This window comes from Scyliorhinus canicula, chromosome 9, assembly GCF_902713615.1.
Source record: "Scyliorhinus canicula chromosome 9, sScyCan1.1, whole genome shotgun sequence".
Lineage (NCBI taxonomy): Eukaryota > Metazoa > Chordata > Chondrichthyes > Carcharhiniformes > Scyliorhinidae > Scyliorhinus > Scyliorhinus canicula.
The window spans coordinates 63,535,677-63,557,074 of record NC_052154.1 but is presented as its reverse complement, the minus strand read 5'-3'; the positions used below and the strand labels follow the sequence as shown (position 1 = coordinate 63,557,074).

At 51.6% G+C, this 21,398-nt stretch overlaps 2 protein-coding genes across 2 annotated transcripts in view; one reads left to right on the top strand and one right to left on the bottom strand.

The window, feature by feature from the left end:
* LOC119971354 (inactive serine/threonine-protein kinase VRK3-like) overlaps nucleotides 1-20,059 on the bottom strand; it is an 82,364-nt gene extending 62,305 nt beyond the window's left edge. The window contains exon 1 of the mRNA XM_038806773.1: nucleotides 19,859-20,059. Coding sequence (XP_038662701.1) covers nucleotides 19,859-19,893 — 35 coding nt within the window. The 5' untranslated portion in view covers nucleotides 19,894-20,059. The remainder of the gene's footprint in view (nucleotides 1-19,858) is intronic.
* Nucleotides 1-21,398, top strand: part of LOC119971355 (dynein heavy chain 5, axonemal-like) — a 461,705-nt gene that overhangs the window by 2,749 nt on the left and 437,558 nt on the right. The window lies entirely within an intron of this gene.

Below are 21,398 nucleotides of genomic sequence, written 5' to 3'. Positions count from 1 at the left end.
GCATGTGCGGGTGACGTCATTTGCGCGGCGCCAAGGCCCGCGTGCGTAAATGACGTGGCGCCGCTCCCAGCCCCCCCCGGGGGTGGGAGAATAGGGGGCGAGGAGCGGCTTCCAACGCCGGAGTGAAACACTCCAGTTTTCACTCCGGCGTCGGTACTTGGGCACTGATCGTGGGCCAGATCCCTTTAAAGCGCCCCCCCCCCCCCCGATGCTCGATCCGCCCCCCCCCCCAAAACAGGCCGCTCCCGCAGCATTCCCGCGCTGTTCACGCCGGCAGCGACCAGGTTAATTGGCGCCGGCGTGAACACGTCGTATTGGGCAGGCTGCTCGGCCCATTCGGGCCGGAGAATCGCCACTCGCCCGTTACAAACGGCGAGCGGCGATTCTCCAAGCGGCCAGCCGTAAATCTCGGCGCGTCGGTTTGGGCAGGGTGGGAGAATCACGCGCGGGTGCCGGGGCGGCGTGGCGGGATCCGCCCGGCGCCCATGCAATTCTCCAACCCGGCGTGGGGGGAGAGAATTGCGCCCCAGATGTTGAGTTCAGTTAAAGATTGGGATCACACCAGCAACATCTCTCAAAACAGTTAAAGATTTGCCTGTGAACAGGACAGAAGCTTTGTGCCAAAGGCTGGCAGGTGACATAGTAATCTAAGACAGACAAGAATCTGTAGGCTGTTTCCTGACCGGAAATTTCTCTCTTTCCAATCTGAATTTTAAAAAACTACATTTTTTATTTGTAGTTTTTTTCAAATATGTGCATAACAAAAGCGGCCAAACAACAACAACAATTAACCATGCACAATTGCCCTTATCCCCTATACCATCCCTCCACCCCCTCCTTTTACACTCTGCCCCCCAACCCAAACAGAACACAACCCCCGCCTCCCCTCACTGACATGCTACTGTACCTTAAAGAAGTCAATGAACAGGCTCCACCTTGTGGAGAACCCTCCTCTGCCCTTCTTATGGCGAACTTGATTTTGTCTCCATGGAAGAGCTCTGCAAAGTGCTCACCCATGCCCCCCGCTTTTGGCGGGTCCAAGTTCCGCCAGCACAATAAGATCTGCCTCCAGACTACCAGGGAAGCAAAGGCTACCACATCAGCCTCTCTCCCCATCTGCACTCCAGGTTGTTTAACACCCCAAATATTGCCACCCATGAGCTCAGGGTCACCTCCACTCCTAAGATCTTCAACATCATGTTCGCAAACTCTTTCCAGAACCCCTCCGACTTTGGACATGCCCAAAACCTATAGAAATGGTTCGCTGGATTCCCTTCACACCACGCACACCTATCATCCACCCCTGGAAAAACTGACTCATCCTAGACCCCGTAATATCAGCCCTATGCGCCACCTTAAACTGTATGAGACTCAGTCTTGCACACGACGAAGACTAGTTTATCCTCGCAATGCCTCAGTTCACACCCCAGCTTTCAACGCTTCCCCCAACTCCTCCTCCCACTTGCACCAGGCCTCCTCCATTGGAGCACCCTTCCTCTCCAAAAGTTCCCCAAAAAATATCTGACACCTTGCCCTCGCCTATCTCATCCTTGGAGAGAAGCTTGTCCTGTCCTGCTGGAGGTGGCAGCTGTGGGAACAAACCAAATTCTTTCCTCAAGAAGTCCCTCACCTGCAGGTACCTGAACCCATTCCCCTTCGGCAGCAAGTACACCTCCTCAAGCTCCTCCAATTCCACAAACGTATTCCCCACAAACAGGTCCCAAAAATACTCTCCCTCCAATGCCCGCACCCCTGAAGCCTTACATCCAGCACCAGCAGAACAACCCTGTGGTTGCCATAAATCGGCGATCACTGAGACATGCCTTCCATCCTACAGTACTGCCAATATTGATTTCATACCCTCAATGCTGATACCACCACTGGGCTTGTGGAGAACCTGGACGATGAGAACGAAAGAGGTGCCACCAATAGCACCCTCATCCTGGTCCCTTTACACAAAGCCTCCTCCATCCGTTCCCACACTAACCTCTCCTCCTCCACCCACTTCTGTACCATAGCTATGTTCGCCGCCCAATAGTAATTCTGTAGATTCAGCACCCCAGGCCTGCCAATCTCTTTCCAGAAACACCCTCCTGGCCCGGGGAACCTTACCTGCTCATACAAACCCTAGTAGCATATTATTCACCCTACTAAAAAACGACTTGGGGTCGGAAATCGGGAGATTCTGAAACACAAACAAAAACTTCGGGAACACTGTCATCTTTATCGTCTGGAGCCTTCCAGCCAACGGTAAGGCAACACATCCCACCTCCGAAAGTCCTCTTTCATTCCCTCCACCAATTTTGCCAGATTTAACTTATGCAGCTGGGCCCAGCTCTGTGCCACATGTATCCTAGGATACCAAAAACCCTTCCCTACCAACCGAAACAACAACCTCTGGAAATTCCACCACCATCCCCGTGCGTTGATCAGTAATGCCTCACTTTTCCCCATATTGAGGTTGTACCCTGAAAAAAGACTGATCCTGTCAAAACTTTCAATCAGGTTTGCAACTTATAACAAGACGTCAGTGTGTAAAGAGACAAGGTGCTCCATACGGGCCTCTCAATGCCCCTCCAACCCCTCAAAGCCCCAAGTGCCATTGCCAATGGTCTAATTGCTAGGGCAAAGAGCAAAAGGGAGAGCAGATATCCCTGCCTCAACGCCAATGCAACACAAAATACTCCAAATTAACACTATTGGTCCACACACTCACTTTAGGAGCCCTAGACAACAATTTCACCCAGTCACTGGCCAAACACGAACCACCCGAACATCTCGAATAAGTACGGCCACTCCACATGGTCAAACTCCTTCGCCGCATCCATAGAAACAACCACCTGCACCTCCCAGCCCGTTGAGGGCACCATTATCATATTCAATAACTTCTGAACATTGGCCGATAGCTGCCACCCCCTCACGAACCCCGCCTGGTCCTCCCCGGCACATAATTCTCTATCCGCACTGCCAGCACCTTCGCCAAAAGCTTTGCATCCACATTTATCAATGATATCAGGTGGCACGACCCACAATGCTCCTGGTCCTTATCTTTATTTAAACTGAGCGGGATAGATGCCTGACACATCATGGGGGGAAGCTCACCCCTTACTGACTCATTGTACATATCCACTAAAAGGGCCCCAGCTCCGACCCAAATCTCTTATAAAATCTTGCAGGGAACCCGTCCGGGGCCTACCTGCATCGTCTCACACACTCCATCATCTTCCCCAGACCAATCAGGGTCCCCAGTCCCTCCACCCTCACCTCATCCACCCTCAGGAATTCCAGCGCAACTAAAAACTGCCTCATGCCCTCATCCTCCGCCGGGGGCTCTGAATGTACAACTTCCGATAAAATGCCCCAAACACCCCATTTACCTCCTCCAGCCCCGTTACCACCTTGTACCCCACCCCCGGTCCCTCATCCGCCAATCTCCTTCGCCACCGCCTGCCTCCTCTTTTTAAAAAAAAATAATTTTTATTGGAATTTAAATAAAGTTAACAAACATAGTCATCATCCCCCCCCCCCCCCCCCCCCCCCCCCCCCCCCCCCCCCCGGGTTGCTGCTGCTACTGTCCCAGTACCCTATCGTTGAGCCAGAAAGTCGAGGAAAGGTTGCCACCGCCTGAAGAACCCTTTTACCGATCCTCTCAGGGCGAATTTGACCTTCTCTAGCCTAATAAAACCTGCCATGTCATTGATCCAGGTCTCCACGCTCGGGGGCCTCGCATCCTTCCATTGTAGCAAAATCCTTCGCCGGGCTACTAGGGACGCAAAGGCCAGCACACCGGCCTCTTTCGCCTCCTGCACTCCCGGCTCTACCGCAACTCCAAAAATCGCGAGTCCCCATCCTGGCTTGACCCTGGATCCCACCACCCTTGACACCGTCCTCGCCACCCCCTTCCAGAACTCCTCCAGTGCCGGGCATGCCCAGAACATATGGGCATGGTTCGCTGGACTCCCCGAGCACCTGACACACCTATCTTCACCCCCAAAGAACCTACTCATCCTCGTCCCAGTCATGTGGGCCTGGTACAGCACGAGGAGGAAGAATTAACCCTTTCCAGGGCATCAGCCCATGTCCCGTCTTCAATCTGTTCCCCCAGTTCCCCTCCCACTTAGTTCAGCTCCTCTACTGACGCCTCTTCCACCTCCTGCATAACCTTGTAGATATCGGATATATTCCCCTCTCCGACCCAGACCCCTGAAAGCACCTTGTCCCACACCCCCTTCGCGGGAAGCGCAGGGAATCCCTCCACCTGCCGTCTAGCAAATGCCTTTACCTGCAGATACCTGAACATATTTCCTGCGGGGGAGCCCAAATTTCTCCTCCAACTCCCCCAGGCTCGCAAACCTCCCGTCGATAAACAGGTCCCTCAGCTGTCTAATGCCCGCTCTGTACCATCCCTGAAATCCCCCATCCATGTTCCCCGGGACGAACCTATGGTTCCCCCTTAACGGAGCCTCCATCGAGCCCCCCACTTCTCCCCTATGTCGCCTCCACTGCCCCCAAATCTTGAGGGTAGCCGCCACCACCGGACTCGTGGTATACCTCGTGGGAGGGAGCGGCCACGGCGCCGTTACCAGGGCCCCCAGGCTTGTATCCCCACAGGACGCTCTCTCCATCCGTTTCCATGCTGCCCCCTCCCCCTCCATCACCCACTTGCGCACCATCGACACATTGGCCGCCCAGTAGTACCCCGAGAGATTGGGCAACGCCAGCCCCCCCCCATCTCTACCCCACTCCAAGAAGACCCTCTTCACCCGCGGGGGTGCCATGCACCCAAACAAAGCTCATGATGCTGCTGGTCACCCTTCTAAAAAAGGCCCTAGGGATGAAGATGGGCAAACACTGGAAGAGGAACAAGAACCTCGGGAGAACCGTCATTTTGACGGACTGCACTCTACCCGCCAACGATAGCGGCACCATGTCCCACCTTTTAAATTCCTCCTCCATCTGCTCCACCAGCCTGGTAAAATTAAGCTTATGGAGAGTCCCCCAACTCCTGGCCACCTGCACCCCCAGGTATCTAAAACTCTTCACTGCCCTCCTAAACGGGAGTCTCCCAATTCCCTCCTCCTGATCACCCGGGTGTATTACAAATACCTCGCTCTTGCCTAAATTTAGCTTATAGCCCGAGAAACCCCCAAATTCCGCTAACAGCTCCATCACCCCCGGCATTCCCCCCTCTGGGTCCGGCACATACAACAGCAGGTCGTCCGCATACAGCGATACCCGGTACTCCTCCCCACCCCGCACCAGACCCCTCCATCTCCCTGACTCCCTCAAAGCCATAGCCAGAGGTTCAATCGCCAGTGCAAAGAGCAAGGGGGACAGGGGGCACCCCTGCCTGGTCCCACGATAGAGCCTAAAGTACTCCGATCTCCTTCCATTTGTAACTACACTCGCCATCGGAGCCGCGTAGAGCAGCCTCACCCATTTGATGAATCCCTCCACAAATCCAAACCGCTCCAGCACCTCCCACAGGTACCCCCACTCAACTCTATCAAACGCTTTCTCTGCGTCCAGCGCCACCACTATCTCCGCCTCCCCCTCCACTGCCGGCATCATTATAACATTTAGCAGTCTCCGCACATTTGTGTTTGATCTTGTCTGATTGTCTGATCTTTGTGTATCACCCACCGCCTGCCTCCTCAACTGATGCGCAAGCATCCTGCTCACCTTCTCCCTATACTTATACAATGCCTCTTTAGCCCTTCACAGCTGTCCCACCGCCTCCCCATTAACACTAGCCCAAACTCCATTTGGAGCTTCTGCCTCGCCTTCAGCAGCACCTCCAATCAGTCTTTCAATAAGAGCTCTATTCAGTGTACAGCAGGCATCCCTGTGTCTGCTGATAGAATTTAAAAGTGGATTTTAACCTGACCTGAGTTTTGCTTGTTAGCAGTCAAGAGTTAGTTTTTCATTTATTATTATTTATTATTTATTATTAAGCATTGTTTAACTGGTAATTGTAAACTAGTGTCTTTATGATATTGAAGTTAGTCATAAAGTTTGTTTTAATATACCATATCCCTGTTTATATGTGGAATAATTCCTCGAGCGAAGTATCCTTCCCTCACAGTCTTACAAATTAAATTAAATATTGGAGTTTCTGTCTGGTATCCTAGCAACCTTGGGTGACTGCGTAGAGTTTGCACATTCTCCTCATGTCTGCGTGGATTTCGTCCGGGTGCTCTGGTTTCCTCCCACAATCCAAATATGTGCAGGTTAGGTGGCATGGCCATGTTAAATTGCCCCTAAGTGTCCAAAGGTTAGGTGAGGTTATAGCGATTGGGTTTAGGTAGGGTGCTCTTTCGGAGGGTCGGGGCAGACTCGATGGGACGAATGGCCTTATTCTGCATTGTAGGGATTCTATGAGCTGTTGGAATCTGGTCTGGGATCGTAATACTCTACACAGTTCCCTAGGTGCGGTGTCATGAATGCCCTGCACAACTGTCACAAGACTTCTCTACTTTTATACTTCACCTCCCTTACAATAAAGATCACCCATGGCTAGTGCAAATTTATCTACATGTGAAACCATCTTTGGGGTGGTGCCCATGAACAGTTTACATGCTTGAAAGCACAGGAAGTTCAGCATCTGATCGGGACTAATTAAATCTGAAACATTTGATGTCATAGGAAACAGAACAAGTCATTTAGTCCATCAAGCTTGTTCTCTGCCATTAAATGAGAGCATAGTTGATGTACAATTTAACTACGCATGCCCACCTTTCCCCATATCTCTTAACACCTTTGGATAACAAATACCTATCAATCTTAGCTTTAAAAGTAACAACTGATCTCGCATCACTTGCAATTTGCAGAAGAGTGTCCCAAACATTTGCATGAAATGTTTCCTAATTTCCCGGTAAGGTTTGCTCTAATTCTTTTGTGAGGGCCACGAAGAATCCAGCACGAGTTGAAGGAAAGAAAGAAATAACATTTATTTACAATAACATATATAAGCAGCAGCAACTTCCCTTGCTGCTCACTGTCCTCTAGCCGGTTCCAAACTGGCCAGCTTTATTTATGCAGGGAATCTGCTAATGATTTCTCTGCCACCTCATTGGGGAAGCTCATACTCCCAAAGGATTGTGGGATTGCCATTAGTCCCCAGCCAGTGGTAAGCAGACAGGTTACAACAAATTCTTTAACTATATTTTTAAACACTTTAGAAAAAAGGCCTGGAGGCGTGGCTCATGCAGTCACACTGCTGGGGAGGTGCCTGAAAAAGCCAGCATGCGGGAATTCCTTTTTAAAGGGAATAAAAAAAGGACCCCTCCCACATGCACACATAAGGGGAACACACCCCTACTGGAGTTCCCCCGCAGCATTGCCCCAGCAGTGCAACCCTGGCAGTGTCAGGGGGCAATGCTGGGACACTGCTCAAGCTATACTTACCTGTGCGTCCCCAGCGGATTCTCTTCGACTGCTTCACGTTTTAAAAAAGCAGTTGGAAACTTCACCAGCATCAACGAGGGGAGAATTCTAAATTTGGGGAAGTTTGGCTGGGAAGTTCACTAATCATATGAAAATTAATTAAAATGTATTGAAATGAAAGGATGGGAACCTCATTACCTCATCAACAAGGCATGGGGGAAATCGTAAAACGAGAACTCAATGGCAAGAATCACGTTTTCCCATTCCTGCGAGATTTTGTACCCACACCACCATTCCTGCTTGTGGCGGACGCAGATGCAAATTTGTGCCCATAGTCTCTCCCAATCTACCTTATTTGTTCCCTATATCTTGAAACTTTTATCAAATCACTCTAAACTTCTAAATTCTAATTTGTTAAATCTCTTTTCATCTTTTTTATTAACTTAGAGTACCCAATTCTTTTTTTTCCAATTAAGGGGCAATTTAGCGTGACCAATCCACCTACCTGTGCATCTTTTGGGTTGTGGGTGGGAGACCCACACAAACCGAGGAGAATGTGAAAACTCCACACGGACAATGACCCAGGGCCGGGATCGAACCCGTATCCTCGACATCATGAGGCACTAACCACCGCGCAAACGTGCCGCCCATAAATCCCTCCTCATCATTTAACTTCAGGAGTCCAGCTACCATTCTGGTAAATCTAGGCTGTGTTTCCTCCAAGGTCAACATATCCTTCCTAAGCTGTGATGTTGAGAACTGTTCACTGTTCTCCAGTTGTGATAGAGCCAGGTATTTGGATAGCTGAAGAATTACTTGTATTCTCATTGTATTCTATTCCTCCAGATATAAAGGCCAAATAACTGGGGATAAAAATGATTGGGACATTAATACAGCAGTTCAACAATGCGGCTTACCGCCTTCTCAAAGGCAATAAGAGATAGGAATAAATACTGGCCTAGCCACTGATGCCCAGATCCCATGAATGTCAATAACATTCTCTATTAATTTTCTTTGAATACTTTTGTTTAATAATTACAAAACTATTGGAGCTGCAGGATTCCAGTGAAATTGTAAGAGGTAGGTCACGTGTCAAAACCTAATAATAATAGCTGATTGTCACAAGTAGGCTTCAATGAAGTTACTGTGGAAAGCCCCTAGTCAGCGCCGGCTCTAGGGTTGCTGGCGCCCCGGGCAAGCTGAACTTCGGCGCCCTTGGGGGGGGGGGGGGGGGGGCGGGGCCGAGGGGGGGGCGGTGCCGAGGTGGGGCGGCCGAGGGGGGGCGTGGAGGGGGGGGCGGGGGGGGAGGCTGAGGGGGGGCGGGGCAGAGGGGGGGGGGCCGAGGGGGGGGCGGGGGGGGGCGGCGCCTAGGGGGGGCGAGGCCGAGGAGGGGGGGGGGGAGAGGCCAAGGAGGGGGGGGCGAGGCCGAGGAGGGGGCGGACCCGAGGGGGGGGCGGACCCGAGGGGGGTGCGGGGGGGGGCGGACCCGAGGGGGGGGCGGACACGCGGGGGGGGCGGACCCGAAGGGGGGGGCGGACCCGAGGGCGGGGGGGGCGGACACGCGGGTGGGCGGACGCGGGGGGGCGGACCCGAGGGGGGGCGGGGGGGGACTGAGCCGGGGGGCGGACCCGAAGGGGGGGCGGACCCGAGGGGGGGCGGGGGGGGACTGAGCGGGGGGGGCGGACCGAGCCGGGGGGGCCGCCCTGGGGGCGGGCGGCCACCGCGCATGCGCTGGTTGGCACCGGCCCAACTGCGCATGCGCGGGACCCGAGTCTCTGGCGCCCCCGAGCACATGGCGCCCCGGGCGACTGCCCGAGTTGCCGGTGCCTTGAGCCGGCCCTGCCCCTAGTCGCCACATTCCGGCGCCTGTTCGGGAGGCCAGTATGGGAATTGAACCCGCGCTTCTGCCTTGTTCTGCATTACAAGCCAGCAGTTTAGCTCACTGTGCTAAACCAGCCCCTAATAATCGTTTATTGTCACAAGTAGGCTTCAATGAAGTTACTGTGAAAAGCCCCTCGTCGCCACATTCCAGCGCCTGTTTGGTGAGGCCGGTACGGTAACCTCCAGTAATAGGTCCAACTAGAATTGGCAACCCTACTTTCTATATAGCTCAATGTTTTCTTTTCAGTAGAATTTTATTCTTTTAATTGCCATAAAATAGTGCATTTTGAATGATTAGGTACTGGTTGATTCTGAATAATGGAGATTGGACTGTCAGCAAGGAGAAGAGAGAGGTCTCAGGCCAGGTGGAAAAATGCAGCAGAACTGGAAGAGGAATGGGTAACGTACAGGGTGAGATTGAGAAGGGTGACAACCAGTGTTGTGGTGACCTGTAGTAAAATGGGTCGAAAGAAGAAGGTACGAGTTGATACCAACAACCTGAATATGGTGACTCGTGTTCTCAAACTATGTTGCTGAAAAGTGTTTTGAATGGTGTTTTATAGCCCAGATAACATTTGTGGCATATTTGCAAGTCCCTGCAAGTCTTTGTTTGTTATCACAATGGCTGTCTATGGTTGAATAATTTGTGGTAGTTTTATTTTAATGCCTTTAAAAGATTAAAAATCTTTCGAAAAAGTTTCATCCACAATTGTGTAATGAAGCACAGGCCACATCAGTCACTTTTATATATTCCAGTGCAATGTTTCCCAGATCAACATCCCATCCTTCAAAAAACCTCAGCTCAACCAAAATTCTGCTGCCTGTATCCTGCCCTACATTATATCCCACTTGTCCATCTTGCTTTCGCTGGCTCTTTTACATTGGCTCCCAATATATTGTTTGATTTGAAACTTGAAACTTTCCCACAATTATTACCTCTGCACATCTTCTAAGCTAGTGCTAACAGACACAGTGCAGCTCCACACGAGTAGACTACAATACATCTCATATTTTTAGGGCTGCCAAACCCTGGACTTCCACACATCACCACTGGCAGACCCTTGTAATTACTTCCTAACCCCAAAGTCTATTTAATTCTCCAGTGCTACCAATCCCACATTTCAACCTTACTTCAGAACCAACCCCCAGTGTCTAACATCTTGCAGAGCTGCTTTTACTGTACTGGCAGAAGAATGTTGTAATTAAGGTTTCAAGGAAAAATGGAAGTTCTGGGATACAAATCATTAGGTAAAAATGTAATTAGATTTATTGTAATTTGATTTATTCAGTCGCTGCAAATCCATAGCTCGGAAAATAAAACATCATGGGAGAAAAAATTGATATCCGCTGAAAATGTGCACAGCGATTGGGATTGTCAAGAAGCAGAGGTAGTTTTGAGTGCTCTATAATTGTATTGTTAAATATTAAAAATAAGGCACAGGTTTAAGTGGGTTTAATTTAGTGTTTCTCTGTAGGAAGGGTATAATTCTGATTAGATTCATGTCAAACAAAGGTGTTTGCATACATGGAGTTTTTTACTTTCAGTTCAGTTCAAACTATGACTATATTGTGCTGAGAGAGTTTGCAATGTGAAAAAAACACGAGCTTGGGGAAAGAATGAAATGTTGCTCCGCAACCAGGGGCCATTTTTGGAGAGATAGACCTTGTGATTGTTTCTTTTTTAAAAAATATTGTTATTCAAAATGTTTACATTATAAATAACAGAAAAGAAAAAAATAAGAAACCCCCCCGCCCCTTTACACAGATAATAAAACAACACGGACAAAGGTAAATAAATAAACAAATGAACGTTAACCAATAAACAATAGTAAATCTCTAACCAAACATGAACATCCCCCCCCCCCCCCCCCCCCGGGTTGCTGCTGCCACTGACCATCTCCTAACGCTCCGCCAGGAAGTCTAGGAATGGCTGCCACCGCCTGAAGAACCCTTGCACAGATCCCCTTAAGGCAAATTTCACCCTCTCCAATTTAATAAACCCCGCCATGTCGTTAATCCAGGATTCCACGCTTGGGGGCCTCGCATCCTTCCACTGAAGCAGAATGCTTCGCCGGGCTACCAGGGACGCAAAGGCCAGAATACCGGCCTCTTTCGCCTCCTGCACTCTCGGCTCATCTGACACCCCAAATATTGCAAGCCCCCAGCTTGGCTTAACACTGGAGTTCACCACCCTTAACACCGTCCACGCTACACCCCTCCAGAACTCCTCTAATGCTGGGCATGCCCAGAACATGTGGGTATGGTTTGCAGAACCCCCCGAACATCTCACACACCTATCCTCACTCCCAAAGAACCGGCTCAGCCTTGCCCCAGACATATGCGCCCTGTGCAGTACCTTAAATTGTATCAGGCTGAGCCTTGCACAAGAGGAGGAAGAATTTACTCTTCCCAGGGCAGCCGCCCACATACCCTCATCGATCTCTTCCCCCAGCTCCTCCTCCCACTTACCTTTTAACTCCTCCACCGAGGCCTCCTCCTTCTCCTGCATTACCTGATAAGTTGCCAAAATCCTACCCTCTCCAACCCACACCCCCGAAAGCACCCTATCCTGAACCCTGCGTGACGGCAGCAGCGGGAACTCCACCACCTGACGCCATGTATCTGAAGATATTTCCGGGGGGGGGGGGGGGGAGGGGAGCCCGAATTTCCCCTCCAGCTCCCTAAGACTCGCAAACTTCCCGTCGATGAACAAGTCCCCAATCCTCCTAATACCCGCCCTGTACCAGCTCCGGAACCCCCCATCCATTTCCCCCGGGACAAACCGATGGTTCTCCCGTATCGGGGACCACACTGAGGCCTCCATCTCCCCCCCCCCCGTGGCATCTCCATTGCCCCCAGATATTGAGGGTCGCCACCACCACCGGGCTCGTAGTGTACCTCATCGGAGGGAGAGGCAGCGGTGCCGTCACCAGCGCCCCCAGGATCGTGCCTACACAGTGCGCCATCTCCAACCTCTTCCATGCCTCCCCCTCCATTACCCACTTGCGTACCATCGCCACGTTGGCAGCCCAATAATACCCACAGAGGTTAAGCAATGCCAGACCCCCCCCCCCCCCCCCCCCCCGCCCCGCCCCGTCCCTGCTCCGCTCCAGAAACACCCTTCTCAGCCTCAGGGTCTTCTTAGCCCACACAAACCCCATAATATTCCAGTTAACCCGCTTAAAAAAGGCCTGTGGGATCAGGATGGGGAGGCACTGAAACAAAAACAGAAACCTCGGGAGCACCGTCATTTTAATGGACTGCACTTTACCCGCCAGGGAGAGCGGCAGCATATCCCACCTTTTGAACTCCTCCTCCATTTGTTCCACCAACCTCGTTAAGTTGAGCTTATGCAGGGGGCCCCCCAGCTTCTCGCCACCTGCACCCCCAGGTATCTAAAATTCCTCTCTGCCCTTTTTAGCGGAAGCTCACCAATCCCCCTCTCCTGGTCTCCCGGCTGCACCACGAACAGCTCATTCTTCCCCATGTTAAGCTTATACCAGGAGGGGGGTTCGTTACATGCGTTGTTACGGGTGCCGGGGTGGTGTTTATTATTGTTATTATTATTGTTCTGTTGCTATACATTTTTCAAAAAATTTCAATAAACATTATTTAAAAAAAAAAGCTTATACCTGGAGATATCCCCAAACTCCCTAAGGATCCTCAGCACCTCCGGCATCCCCCACCAGGTCCGCCACATACAATAACAGACCGTCTGCATACACCGATACCCGTGTTCCTCCCCCCCCCCCCCCCCCCCCCCCCCCCCCCCCCCCCCCACTCCCCGCACCAACCCCCTCCAATTCCTAGACTCCCTCAAAGCCATGGCCAGGGGCTCAATCGCCAGCACAAAGAGCAGGGGGGATAAAGGGCACCCCTGTCTCGCTCCTCGATATAGCCAGAAATATTCTGACCTCCTCCTGTTTGTGGCCACACACGCCATCGGGGCCTCGAACAGCAGTCTCACCCAGCTGACAAACCCTTCCCCAAACTCAAACCTCCTCAACAGCTCCCACAGGTATCCCCACTCCACCCTATCGAAGGCCTTCTCCGCGTCCATAGCCGCCACTATCTCCGCCTCCCCCTCCACCGCCGGCATCATAATTACATTTAGGAGCCTGCGTACATTGGTATTCATCTGCCTCCCTTTCACAAAACCCGTCTGATCCTCGTGTATAACCCCCCGGGACACAGTCCTCGATCCTCATGGCTAATATCTTGGCCAACAGTTTTGCATCCACATTAAGGAGTGAAATCGGCCTATATGACCCACACTGTAAGGGGCCCTTGTCCCGCTTCAAAATCAGAGAGATCTGCGCCCTAGACATCATCGGGGGCAGGACCCCCCCTCCCTTGCCTCATTGAAAGTCCTAACCAGCAACAGGCCAACAGGTCCACGTATTTCCTGTAGAATTCCACCGGGAGCCCATCTGGCCCTGGCGCCTTCCCTGCCTGCATGCTCCCTAGTCCCTTGACCAGTTCGTCCAGCCCAACCGACGCCCCCAGCCCCGCCACCTGCTCCACCTCTACCCTCGGGAACCTTAGCCGGCCCAAAAAGCGACCCATCCCTCCCTCCTCCGGTGGGGGCTCAGACCAATACAGTCCCTTGTAGAAGTCCCTGAACACCCGGTTGATACCCACCGCACTTCGCACCATGCTCCCCCCCTTCCCTCACTCCCCCAATCTCCCTCGCTGCCTCCCGCTTCCGAAGCTGGTGTGCCAACATCCTGCTGGCCTTCTCGCCATACTCATACACCACTCCTTGCGCCTTCCTCCACTGTACCTCCGTCTTCCTGGTGGTCAACAGGTCAAACTCAGCCTGGAGGCTGCGCCCTCCTTAAGTAATCCCTCCTCAGGGGCCTCTGGGTGCCTCCTATCCACCCTTACCATCTCCCTCACTAGCCTCTCCCTCTCTCTCTTCTCCTTCCCTTCTTTGTGGGTCCTGATGGAGATCAGCTCTCCCAGACCACCCCTACCTGCACCTCCCCGTTATCATTGGCTTCCAGATACCTCTCTATACACCCCGGACCCACCCGCTCACCTCTTCATCCGCCAACAACCCCACCTCCAAGCGCCACAGCAGGCGCTGGTCCCTCTCCTCCCCCAGCTCGACGTCCACGCAATGCGGGGCATGGTCAGAAATAGCTATCACCGAGTACTCCATGCCCTCTACCCTCGGAATCAGCGCCCTGCTCATTACAAAAAAATCAATCCGAGAGTAGGCCTTATGAACATGGGAGAAGAATGAGAATTCCCTGGCCCCCGGCCTCGCAAACCTCCACAGATCCACTCCTCCCATCTGGTCCATTAACCCCCTCAGCACCTTGGCCACTGCCGGCCTCCTGCCCGTCCTAGACCTAGAGCAATTTAATGCCAGATCCAGCACCGTGTTGAAGCCCCCCCCCCCCCCCCCCCATTATCAAGCCCCCTGTCTCTAAGTCCGGGATCCGGACCAACATGCGCCGCATAAACCCCGCGTTGTCCCAATTCGGGGCATATACATTTACCAAAACCACCCGCACCCCCTGCAGCTTACCACTCACCATCACATAACTACCTCCATTGTCTGCCACGATGCTCAACGCCTCAAACGACACCCGCTTCCCCACCAAAATCGCCACCCCCCCCGATTTTTTGCATCCAGCCCCGAATGGAACACCTGCCCTACCCACCCCTTTCTTAGCCTTACCTGATCTGCCACACGTAAATACGTTTCCTGAAGCGTGACCACATCTGCCTTCAGCCCCTTGAGGTGCGCGAACACACGGGCCCGTTCAGGCCTCTTACGTTCCAAGTTATCAGCCGGATCAGGGGGCTGCCCGCCCCTCTCCCCGGTCGACTAGCCATAACCCTTCCTAGGCCAACCACATGCCCGCGCCCCCCACACTTCCCGTTTCTCCCAGCGTCAGAACACTGCCCCAACCTCCTCTACAGACTCCAGCTCCCCCTTGGCCATTCCAGCAGCAACCCGGTTTGAATAAAGGTCCACGCCTCCTCTGGCGTCTCAAAATAATAGTGACGGTCTCTGTAGGTGACCCACAGTCGCACCAGCTGCAACGTGCCAAACTCCAGTGCAGCTCCGCCTTAGCCCAGTTGTACCCGGCCCCCTTCTTAGCCACCTCCGCACTCCAGTCCTGATAAATCCGGATCTCTGTGTTCTCCCACCTGCTGCTCCGCTCCTTCTTGGCCCACCTTAACACACATTCTCTGTCCGCAAACCGATGGAACCGCACCAGCACCGCCCGCGGCGGCTCACTGGGCTTGGGCCTCCTCGCCAGCACTCGATGGGCCCCCTCCAGCTCCAGGGCCCCCTCCAGCTTCAGGGGCCCCTGGAAGGCCCCGGTGCCCATCAATGTATTCAGCATGGTGACCACGTAGGCACTCACATCCGATCCTTCCAGCCCCTCCAGGAGACCCAGAATCCGCAGATTCTTTTTTCTCGACCGGTTCTTCAAGTCTTTGAGCTTCGCCTGCCATTTCTTATGGAGCGCCTCGTGCGTCTCCACCTTCACCACCAGGCCCAAGATCTCGTCTTCATTCGCCGAGACCTTCTGTCGGACCTCCCGGATCGCCGCCCCTTGGGCCGTTTGGGTCTCAAGCAACTTATCATTGACGCCTTCATCGGCTCTAGCAGCTCTGACTTCAGCTCCGTGAAGCAGCGCTGGAGAAACTCCTGCTGCTCCTGTGACCACTGCTCCCACGCTGCCTGGTCTCCACTCGCCACCATCTTAGTCTTCCTCCCTAGCACCTTTCTCTGCTCCAACTCTACTTTTTCCACCGCTCCACTGCTGGTCCAATCCATACAGTGCCGGGGAAATAATGCTGTCCCCTTCCCGCACTGGGAATCCTCGAAAAGTACCGCTGGGGGCCCTAATAAGAGCCCAAAAGTCCGTTTCTAGCGGGAGCTGCCGAATGTGCGACTTTGCTTCGCATAGCCGCAACCGGAAGTCCTTGTGATTGTTTCTTATCTGAATTTGTAGTAGATGCAACTAGGAAGCTAGAGAGAGAACAGTTCTATCAGCTCTGCCAGAAGCAGAAGTAGGACAAGGGAGCTGCAGAAAGACAGACTTCCCAAAAAGAACATCAGAAACTAAAGAACAGTTAGTTATGGAATGAAAAGAGATGCTCCCGCATGTTTGGAGTCAAAGAAAAAGATGAAGTTAAAGACAGAACTAAAAAATCAAACAACTGGGTGAACTGGGCTAGCAACAAGTCAGAGACTCAGATCTAAAGGTAACGTAAGTTTTGGTGTCCTTATTTCCAGAATTTGAAACAATCACATTCCGTTTGGGGATGCATGTGGTAATTCAAGACAAAGGAATGCAGAAAGGAGATTTAGAAAAATTAGAAGTAGATCCTTGCTAAAACACCTGAGAGGAAAGCCTTGCTTGAAAGGATAATTGGAAAACCTGGAGGTGGATCCTTGATGAAAACAAGTGAGGGAAAACATTGTTTGAAAGCAGATTTTAAAGCACTTTTTTTTGACAGTGGAGTTTGGAAACACTCGTGTTGCAATCATCTGGGGGAACTTGAGGAGCAATCCACAGAAGTTTACTTGGATGCGCCTGCCACTTAATAATAGCTTAGTGTCACAAGTAGGCTTCAATGAAGTTACTGTGAAAAGCCCCTAGTCACCACATTCGGCGCCTGTTCGGGGAGGCCAGTACGGGAATTGAACCCGCGCTGCTGGCATTGTTCTGCATTACAAGCCAGCTGTTTAGCACACGGTGCTAAACCAGCCCCTGATGATTTCAGAATGGAGTGTGTCTGGCCACAGTCAGCCTGTGAGTTTGAAGGAACTGTGGGCGAAATTCTCCCAACGGGAGGCCGCTCCTCGCCCCCTATTCTCCCCCCCCCGGGGGCTAGGAGCGGCGGCGCGTCAATCTCGTGCGCCGGGCCTTGACGCTTGCGTCAAAGCGGCACAGCCTGAATGACGCAGCCGGCGGCGCCTAAATGACATCACCCGCGCATGCGCAGGTTGGCCGGCGCCAACCCGCGCATGCGCGGTTGCCGTCTTCCCCTCCGCTGCCCCGCAAGACATGGAGGATTGATCTTGCAGGGCGGCGGAGGGAAAAAAGTGCGTCTTTTAGAGACGCCGGCCCGACGATCGGTGGGCACCGATCACGGGCCAGACCCCTCCTGAGCACGCCCCTGGTGCTCGATCCTCCCTCCGCCCCTCCACAGGCCCCACACACAGTGGTCGCGCGCTGTTCACGCCGGCAGCGACCAGGTGTGGTTGGCGCTGGCGTGAACCGGTCGGGTTCGGCAGGCCGCTCGGCCCATCCGGGCCGGAGAATCGCTGCTCGACCGGAGCGGCGATTCTCCGAGCGGCCTGTCGCAAAATGCGACATGCCATTTTGGGGGGGGTGGGAGAATCGCGTGGGGGTGCCAGGGCGGCGTGGCGTGATTCGCTCGGCGCTCCGGCGATTCTCCCACCCAGCGTGGGGGTCGGAGAATCGTGCCCTGTGTGTTTACGGAGAACATTATAGCATGAGATATATCCAAAGATGTGCAGGTTAGGTGGATTGGCCATGCTAAATTGCCCCTTAGTATCCAAAGATATGCAGGCTATGTGGATTGGCCAAGATCAATTTGCAGAGCTAGGGGATAAGGCAGGAGAGTGGGCCTAGATTAAAGGGAATCATGAGTTCGAGCCGGGAGGATAGATGCAAGGGTTCAGGGATGGGAAGAGAGGGGGATTAAGGAAGTGAAGGATTTTCTTCTGGGAGGGCGATTTGCAAGTTTGGAGGAATTGGGTGAAAAGTTTGGACTAGTGCGGGGAAAAAGTTTTAGGTATATGCAGGTACGGGACTTTGCGAGGAAGGTCTTCTCAACGTTTCCGATAGTGCCTCATTGTTGGAGGCAGTGCTGTTGCAGGAGGTTTTGGAGAGGGGTTTGTCTCGGCAATTTACAGGAGGATTTTGGAGGAGGATGTGGTGATCATGGAAGGAGTTAAGGTGAAGTGGGAGGAAGAGCTGGGGATGGTGTTTGCGGAGGGTCTGTAGTGTTAGGTGCTGTGGTGAGTAAATGCCTCGACTTTGTGCACGAGGCTGGGACTGATACAGCTGAAGGTAGTGTATCGGGCGCACCTCACAAAGGCTAGGATGATCCAACTGTTCGAAAGGGTGGAGGATGTCTGTGACTGATGTGGAAGGGGCCCTGCGAATCAAGTGCATATGATTTGGTCCTGTCGGAAGCTGGAAAGGTTTTGGAGGATGGTATTCAGCACCATCTTGGGGTTCTACATGTGGACATAGAGCCCGGTCTCCTAGAAGCCATATTTGGGGTGTTAGATCGGCTGGAGCTGCAGGTGGGAGCGGGGGCAGATGTTTTAGCCGTTGCCTCGCTGATTGCTCATAGGCGGGTGGGCTGGGGTGTGTTTGTGGGATTATTTTGTATTGTAAAAATGTTGAAAATTTGTTGAATAAAAATACTTTAAAAACCCTAACGTCTACATCAACTGCAAGTAAACATGTTTCAGAGGCTCAGCATCTGACTGGGACCCAGCTGTGTTGTGGGATCCAGCAGACCTGGGACTGCTGCCTTGCCTGGGTATTTCTGCCTCCATCTGATGTGCATCTACAACTGTGAGGTGCTCATCAGAATGTGCCCCAGAGGCCTGACCACTACCGTTTCCCACCACGGTTCGCGTCCTTGCGCTGGTGGAGGACAGGGATGACAGCTGTGACACATCTATAGTTGCATCATGGGAGGCAGGGCTGGGAACTACCCCGGATGGGCCAGCACCATCAGCCAGAGGTCCTGCAGGATAATGAAGATGTGGTCAGGGAGGGATGGGTCAGTCTGAATGGCACTAACAACCCATATTTGACAGGTCCTCTGGATGGTCCCGGTGGATCCTCACCTCTGCAGCATGCACCGACCTCCATGTTGGTGACCGCTCTGTCTGTTTGGCATCAATTCAGCATTACATGCTGGTTGACATCATGAGGTAAGGTAAAGTTGCCATAGTCCCATATGACCATAGGCTGCTTTCCCCTTTGAGGGGGAGAGCTGACTGGTGGTGATTTAACCTGAGGATCACCACACCTCAGACAACAGACAAGGTTGAGAAGGCAAGGCCTTCATGAACAGCCTACTCTATGTACTTCCAACAAATGCTCCCTGTATATGCCCTATGCCCCCAGCAATATGGTGTTCTGCGTGGCTTGCACCAGAGTGTACACACTTGTTGCAGACTCTTATTTTGGAGCCAGATTTTGTGCCCCCGGTGATTCGTAGAATTTTAGAATTTGCAACACAGAAACATTCTGTTTTCAACTGTGTTTTATTCACACAAGTCAACCACCATGGATTTTGGTCTGTTGTGTATTGTTTCTGAGGCTCAGTGGCATTTAGCACTCTCAGTCATGGGAATTGTCACACATTACCCTATATCTCTTCAGAGAATAGTTCAATGTAGTGATGTAACAATTACACACCCTTGTGACCCGCACTGAACATCCAGGTTTTTCTATGCTAGATGAGTTCTGATCTCGACAAAGGAAGATTAAACAACCACAGTGATATGGGGTTCACGAATCACAATATAAGAACATATAGAGGAACAGTTATAATGGAATTCACTTACTTCAATCCATACAATTTGTACAAGATAATGCACATTGAAATATATCAGTGGTCATCCTATTTGATTCAAACAAAACCCCATGTGGTCTTTAGCCCAGGAACCAGCCCTTTTCTCTCTGCGGTCTTCTGTCTTCAGCCTGATCCGGTTTTTAATCAAAACCGACAACTCATCCACCCAAGGGCAGGATTCACCGGCCGATGATAATGTCCCCGGAAGAGATCAACTGAACTGAGCTATCACATCAACAGTTGATGTGAACAAACCCTAGAATGTTAAGCTATCTATTATTGTCTCCAGCATATCTTCAGAATTCTACATTCTAACCATAATCCATTTTAAAGTTTACAGTATATGTTATAACTGATGGGCGGCAGTAAGCTCTCTTAACAAATTAGAAAAATATTGCAGGGAACCTGTTGTTTTAAAACTGGTAATGTGTAACAAGACTGGATTAATTAACTATCCCATAGTAATGTCCTCTTGGTAAGAATGATAACATTAAAAATAAAGATTAACATAAAGCTAGTTTCAGTACTGATAACCATGAAACTATCATTGTTAGTTCACTAATGTCCTTTAGGGAAGAAATGCTGCCATCCTTACCTGAACTGGCTTACATATGACTCCAAACCCACAGCAATGTGGTTGATCTTAACTGTCCTCTGAAGTGTTCAGTTGAAGGACAATTGGGGATGAGCTACCTCATACATTGCAGGAAAGGATGTCCCGAAGCGTGGTACATTGGCGAGACCATGCAGACGCTGTGACAACGGATGAATGGACATCGCGCACAAATTGGCAGGCAGGAATGTTCCCTTCCAATCGGGGAACACTTCAGCAGTCAAGGGCATTCAACCTCTGATCTTCGGGTAAACGTTCTCCAAGGCGGCCTTCAGGACGCGAGACAATGCAGCATCGCCAAGCAGAAACTTGTAGCCAAGTTCCGCACACATGAGTACGGACTCAACCGGGACCTTGGACTCATGTCGCATTACATTCACCCCCACCATCTGGCTTGGGCTTGCAAACTCCTACCAACTGTCCTGGCTTGAGACAATTCACACCTCTTTAACCTATGATTATCCCTCTCTCCAGTTGCTCCATCTGGACCTGTAGACATAATTACCCGCAAAGACTTGCATTCAAAGTATCGTATTGCATCTTTGACTTTGTCTATATATATGTTTCTGCAACCCACCTCTTCATTCACCTGAGGAAGGAGCAGTGCTCCGAAAGCTAATGATTTGAAACAAACCTGTTGGACTTTAACCTGGTGTTGTAAGACTTCTTACCATGTCAGATAAAGTTAGTGAAGACAAAATATCAAATTCATGCTTATCATGGTGCTTTTCCTCTCCACCACCTCTGTTGATCCCAATATTGTTCGACTGCTTGCTTGCCATGTTGGCTTGGATGTGCTGCAATTTCTTCTGGTGAAATGTTGATAAGACTATAGCCACCATCTTCAGTCCTGGCCACAAACTTTGTACCATCGATTATGATTCCATTCCATTCACTGGACACTGTCTCAAGCATAACC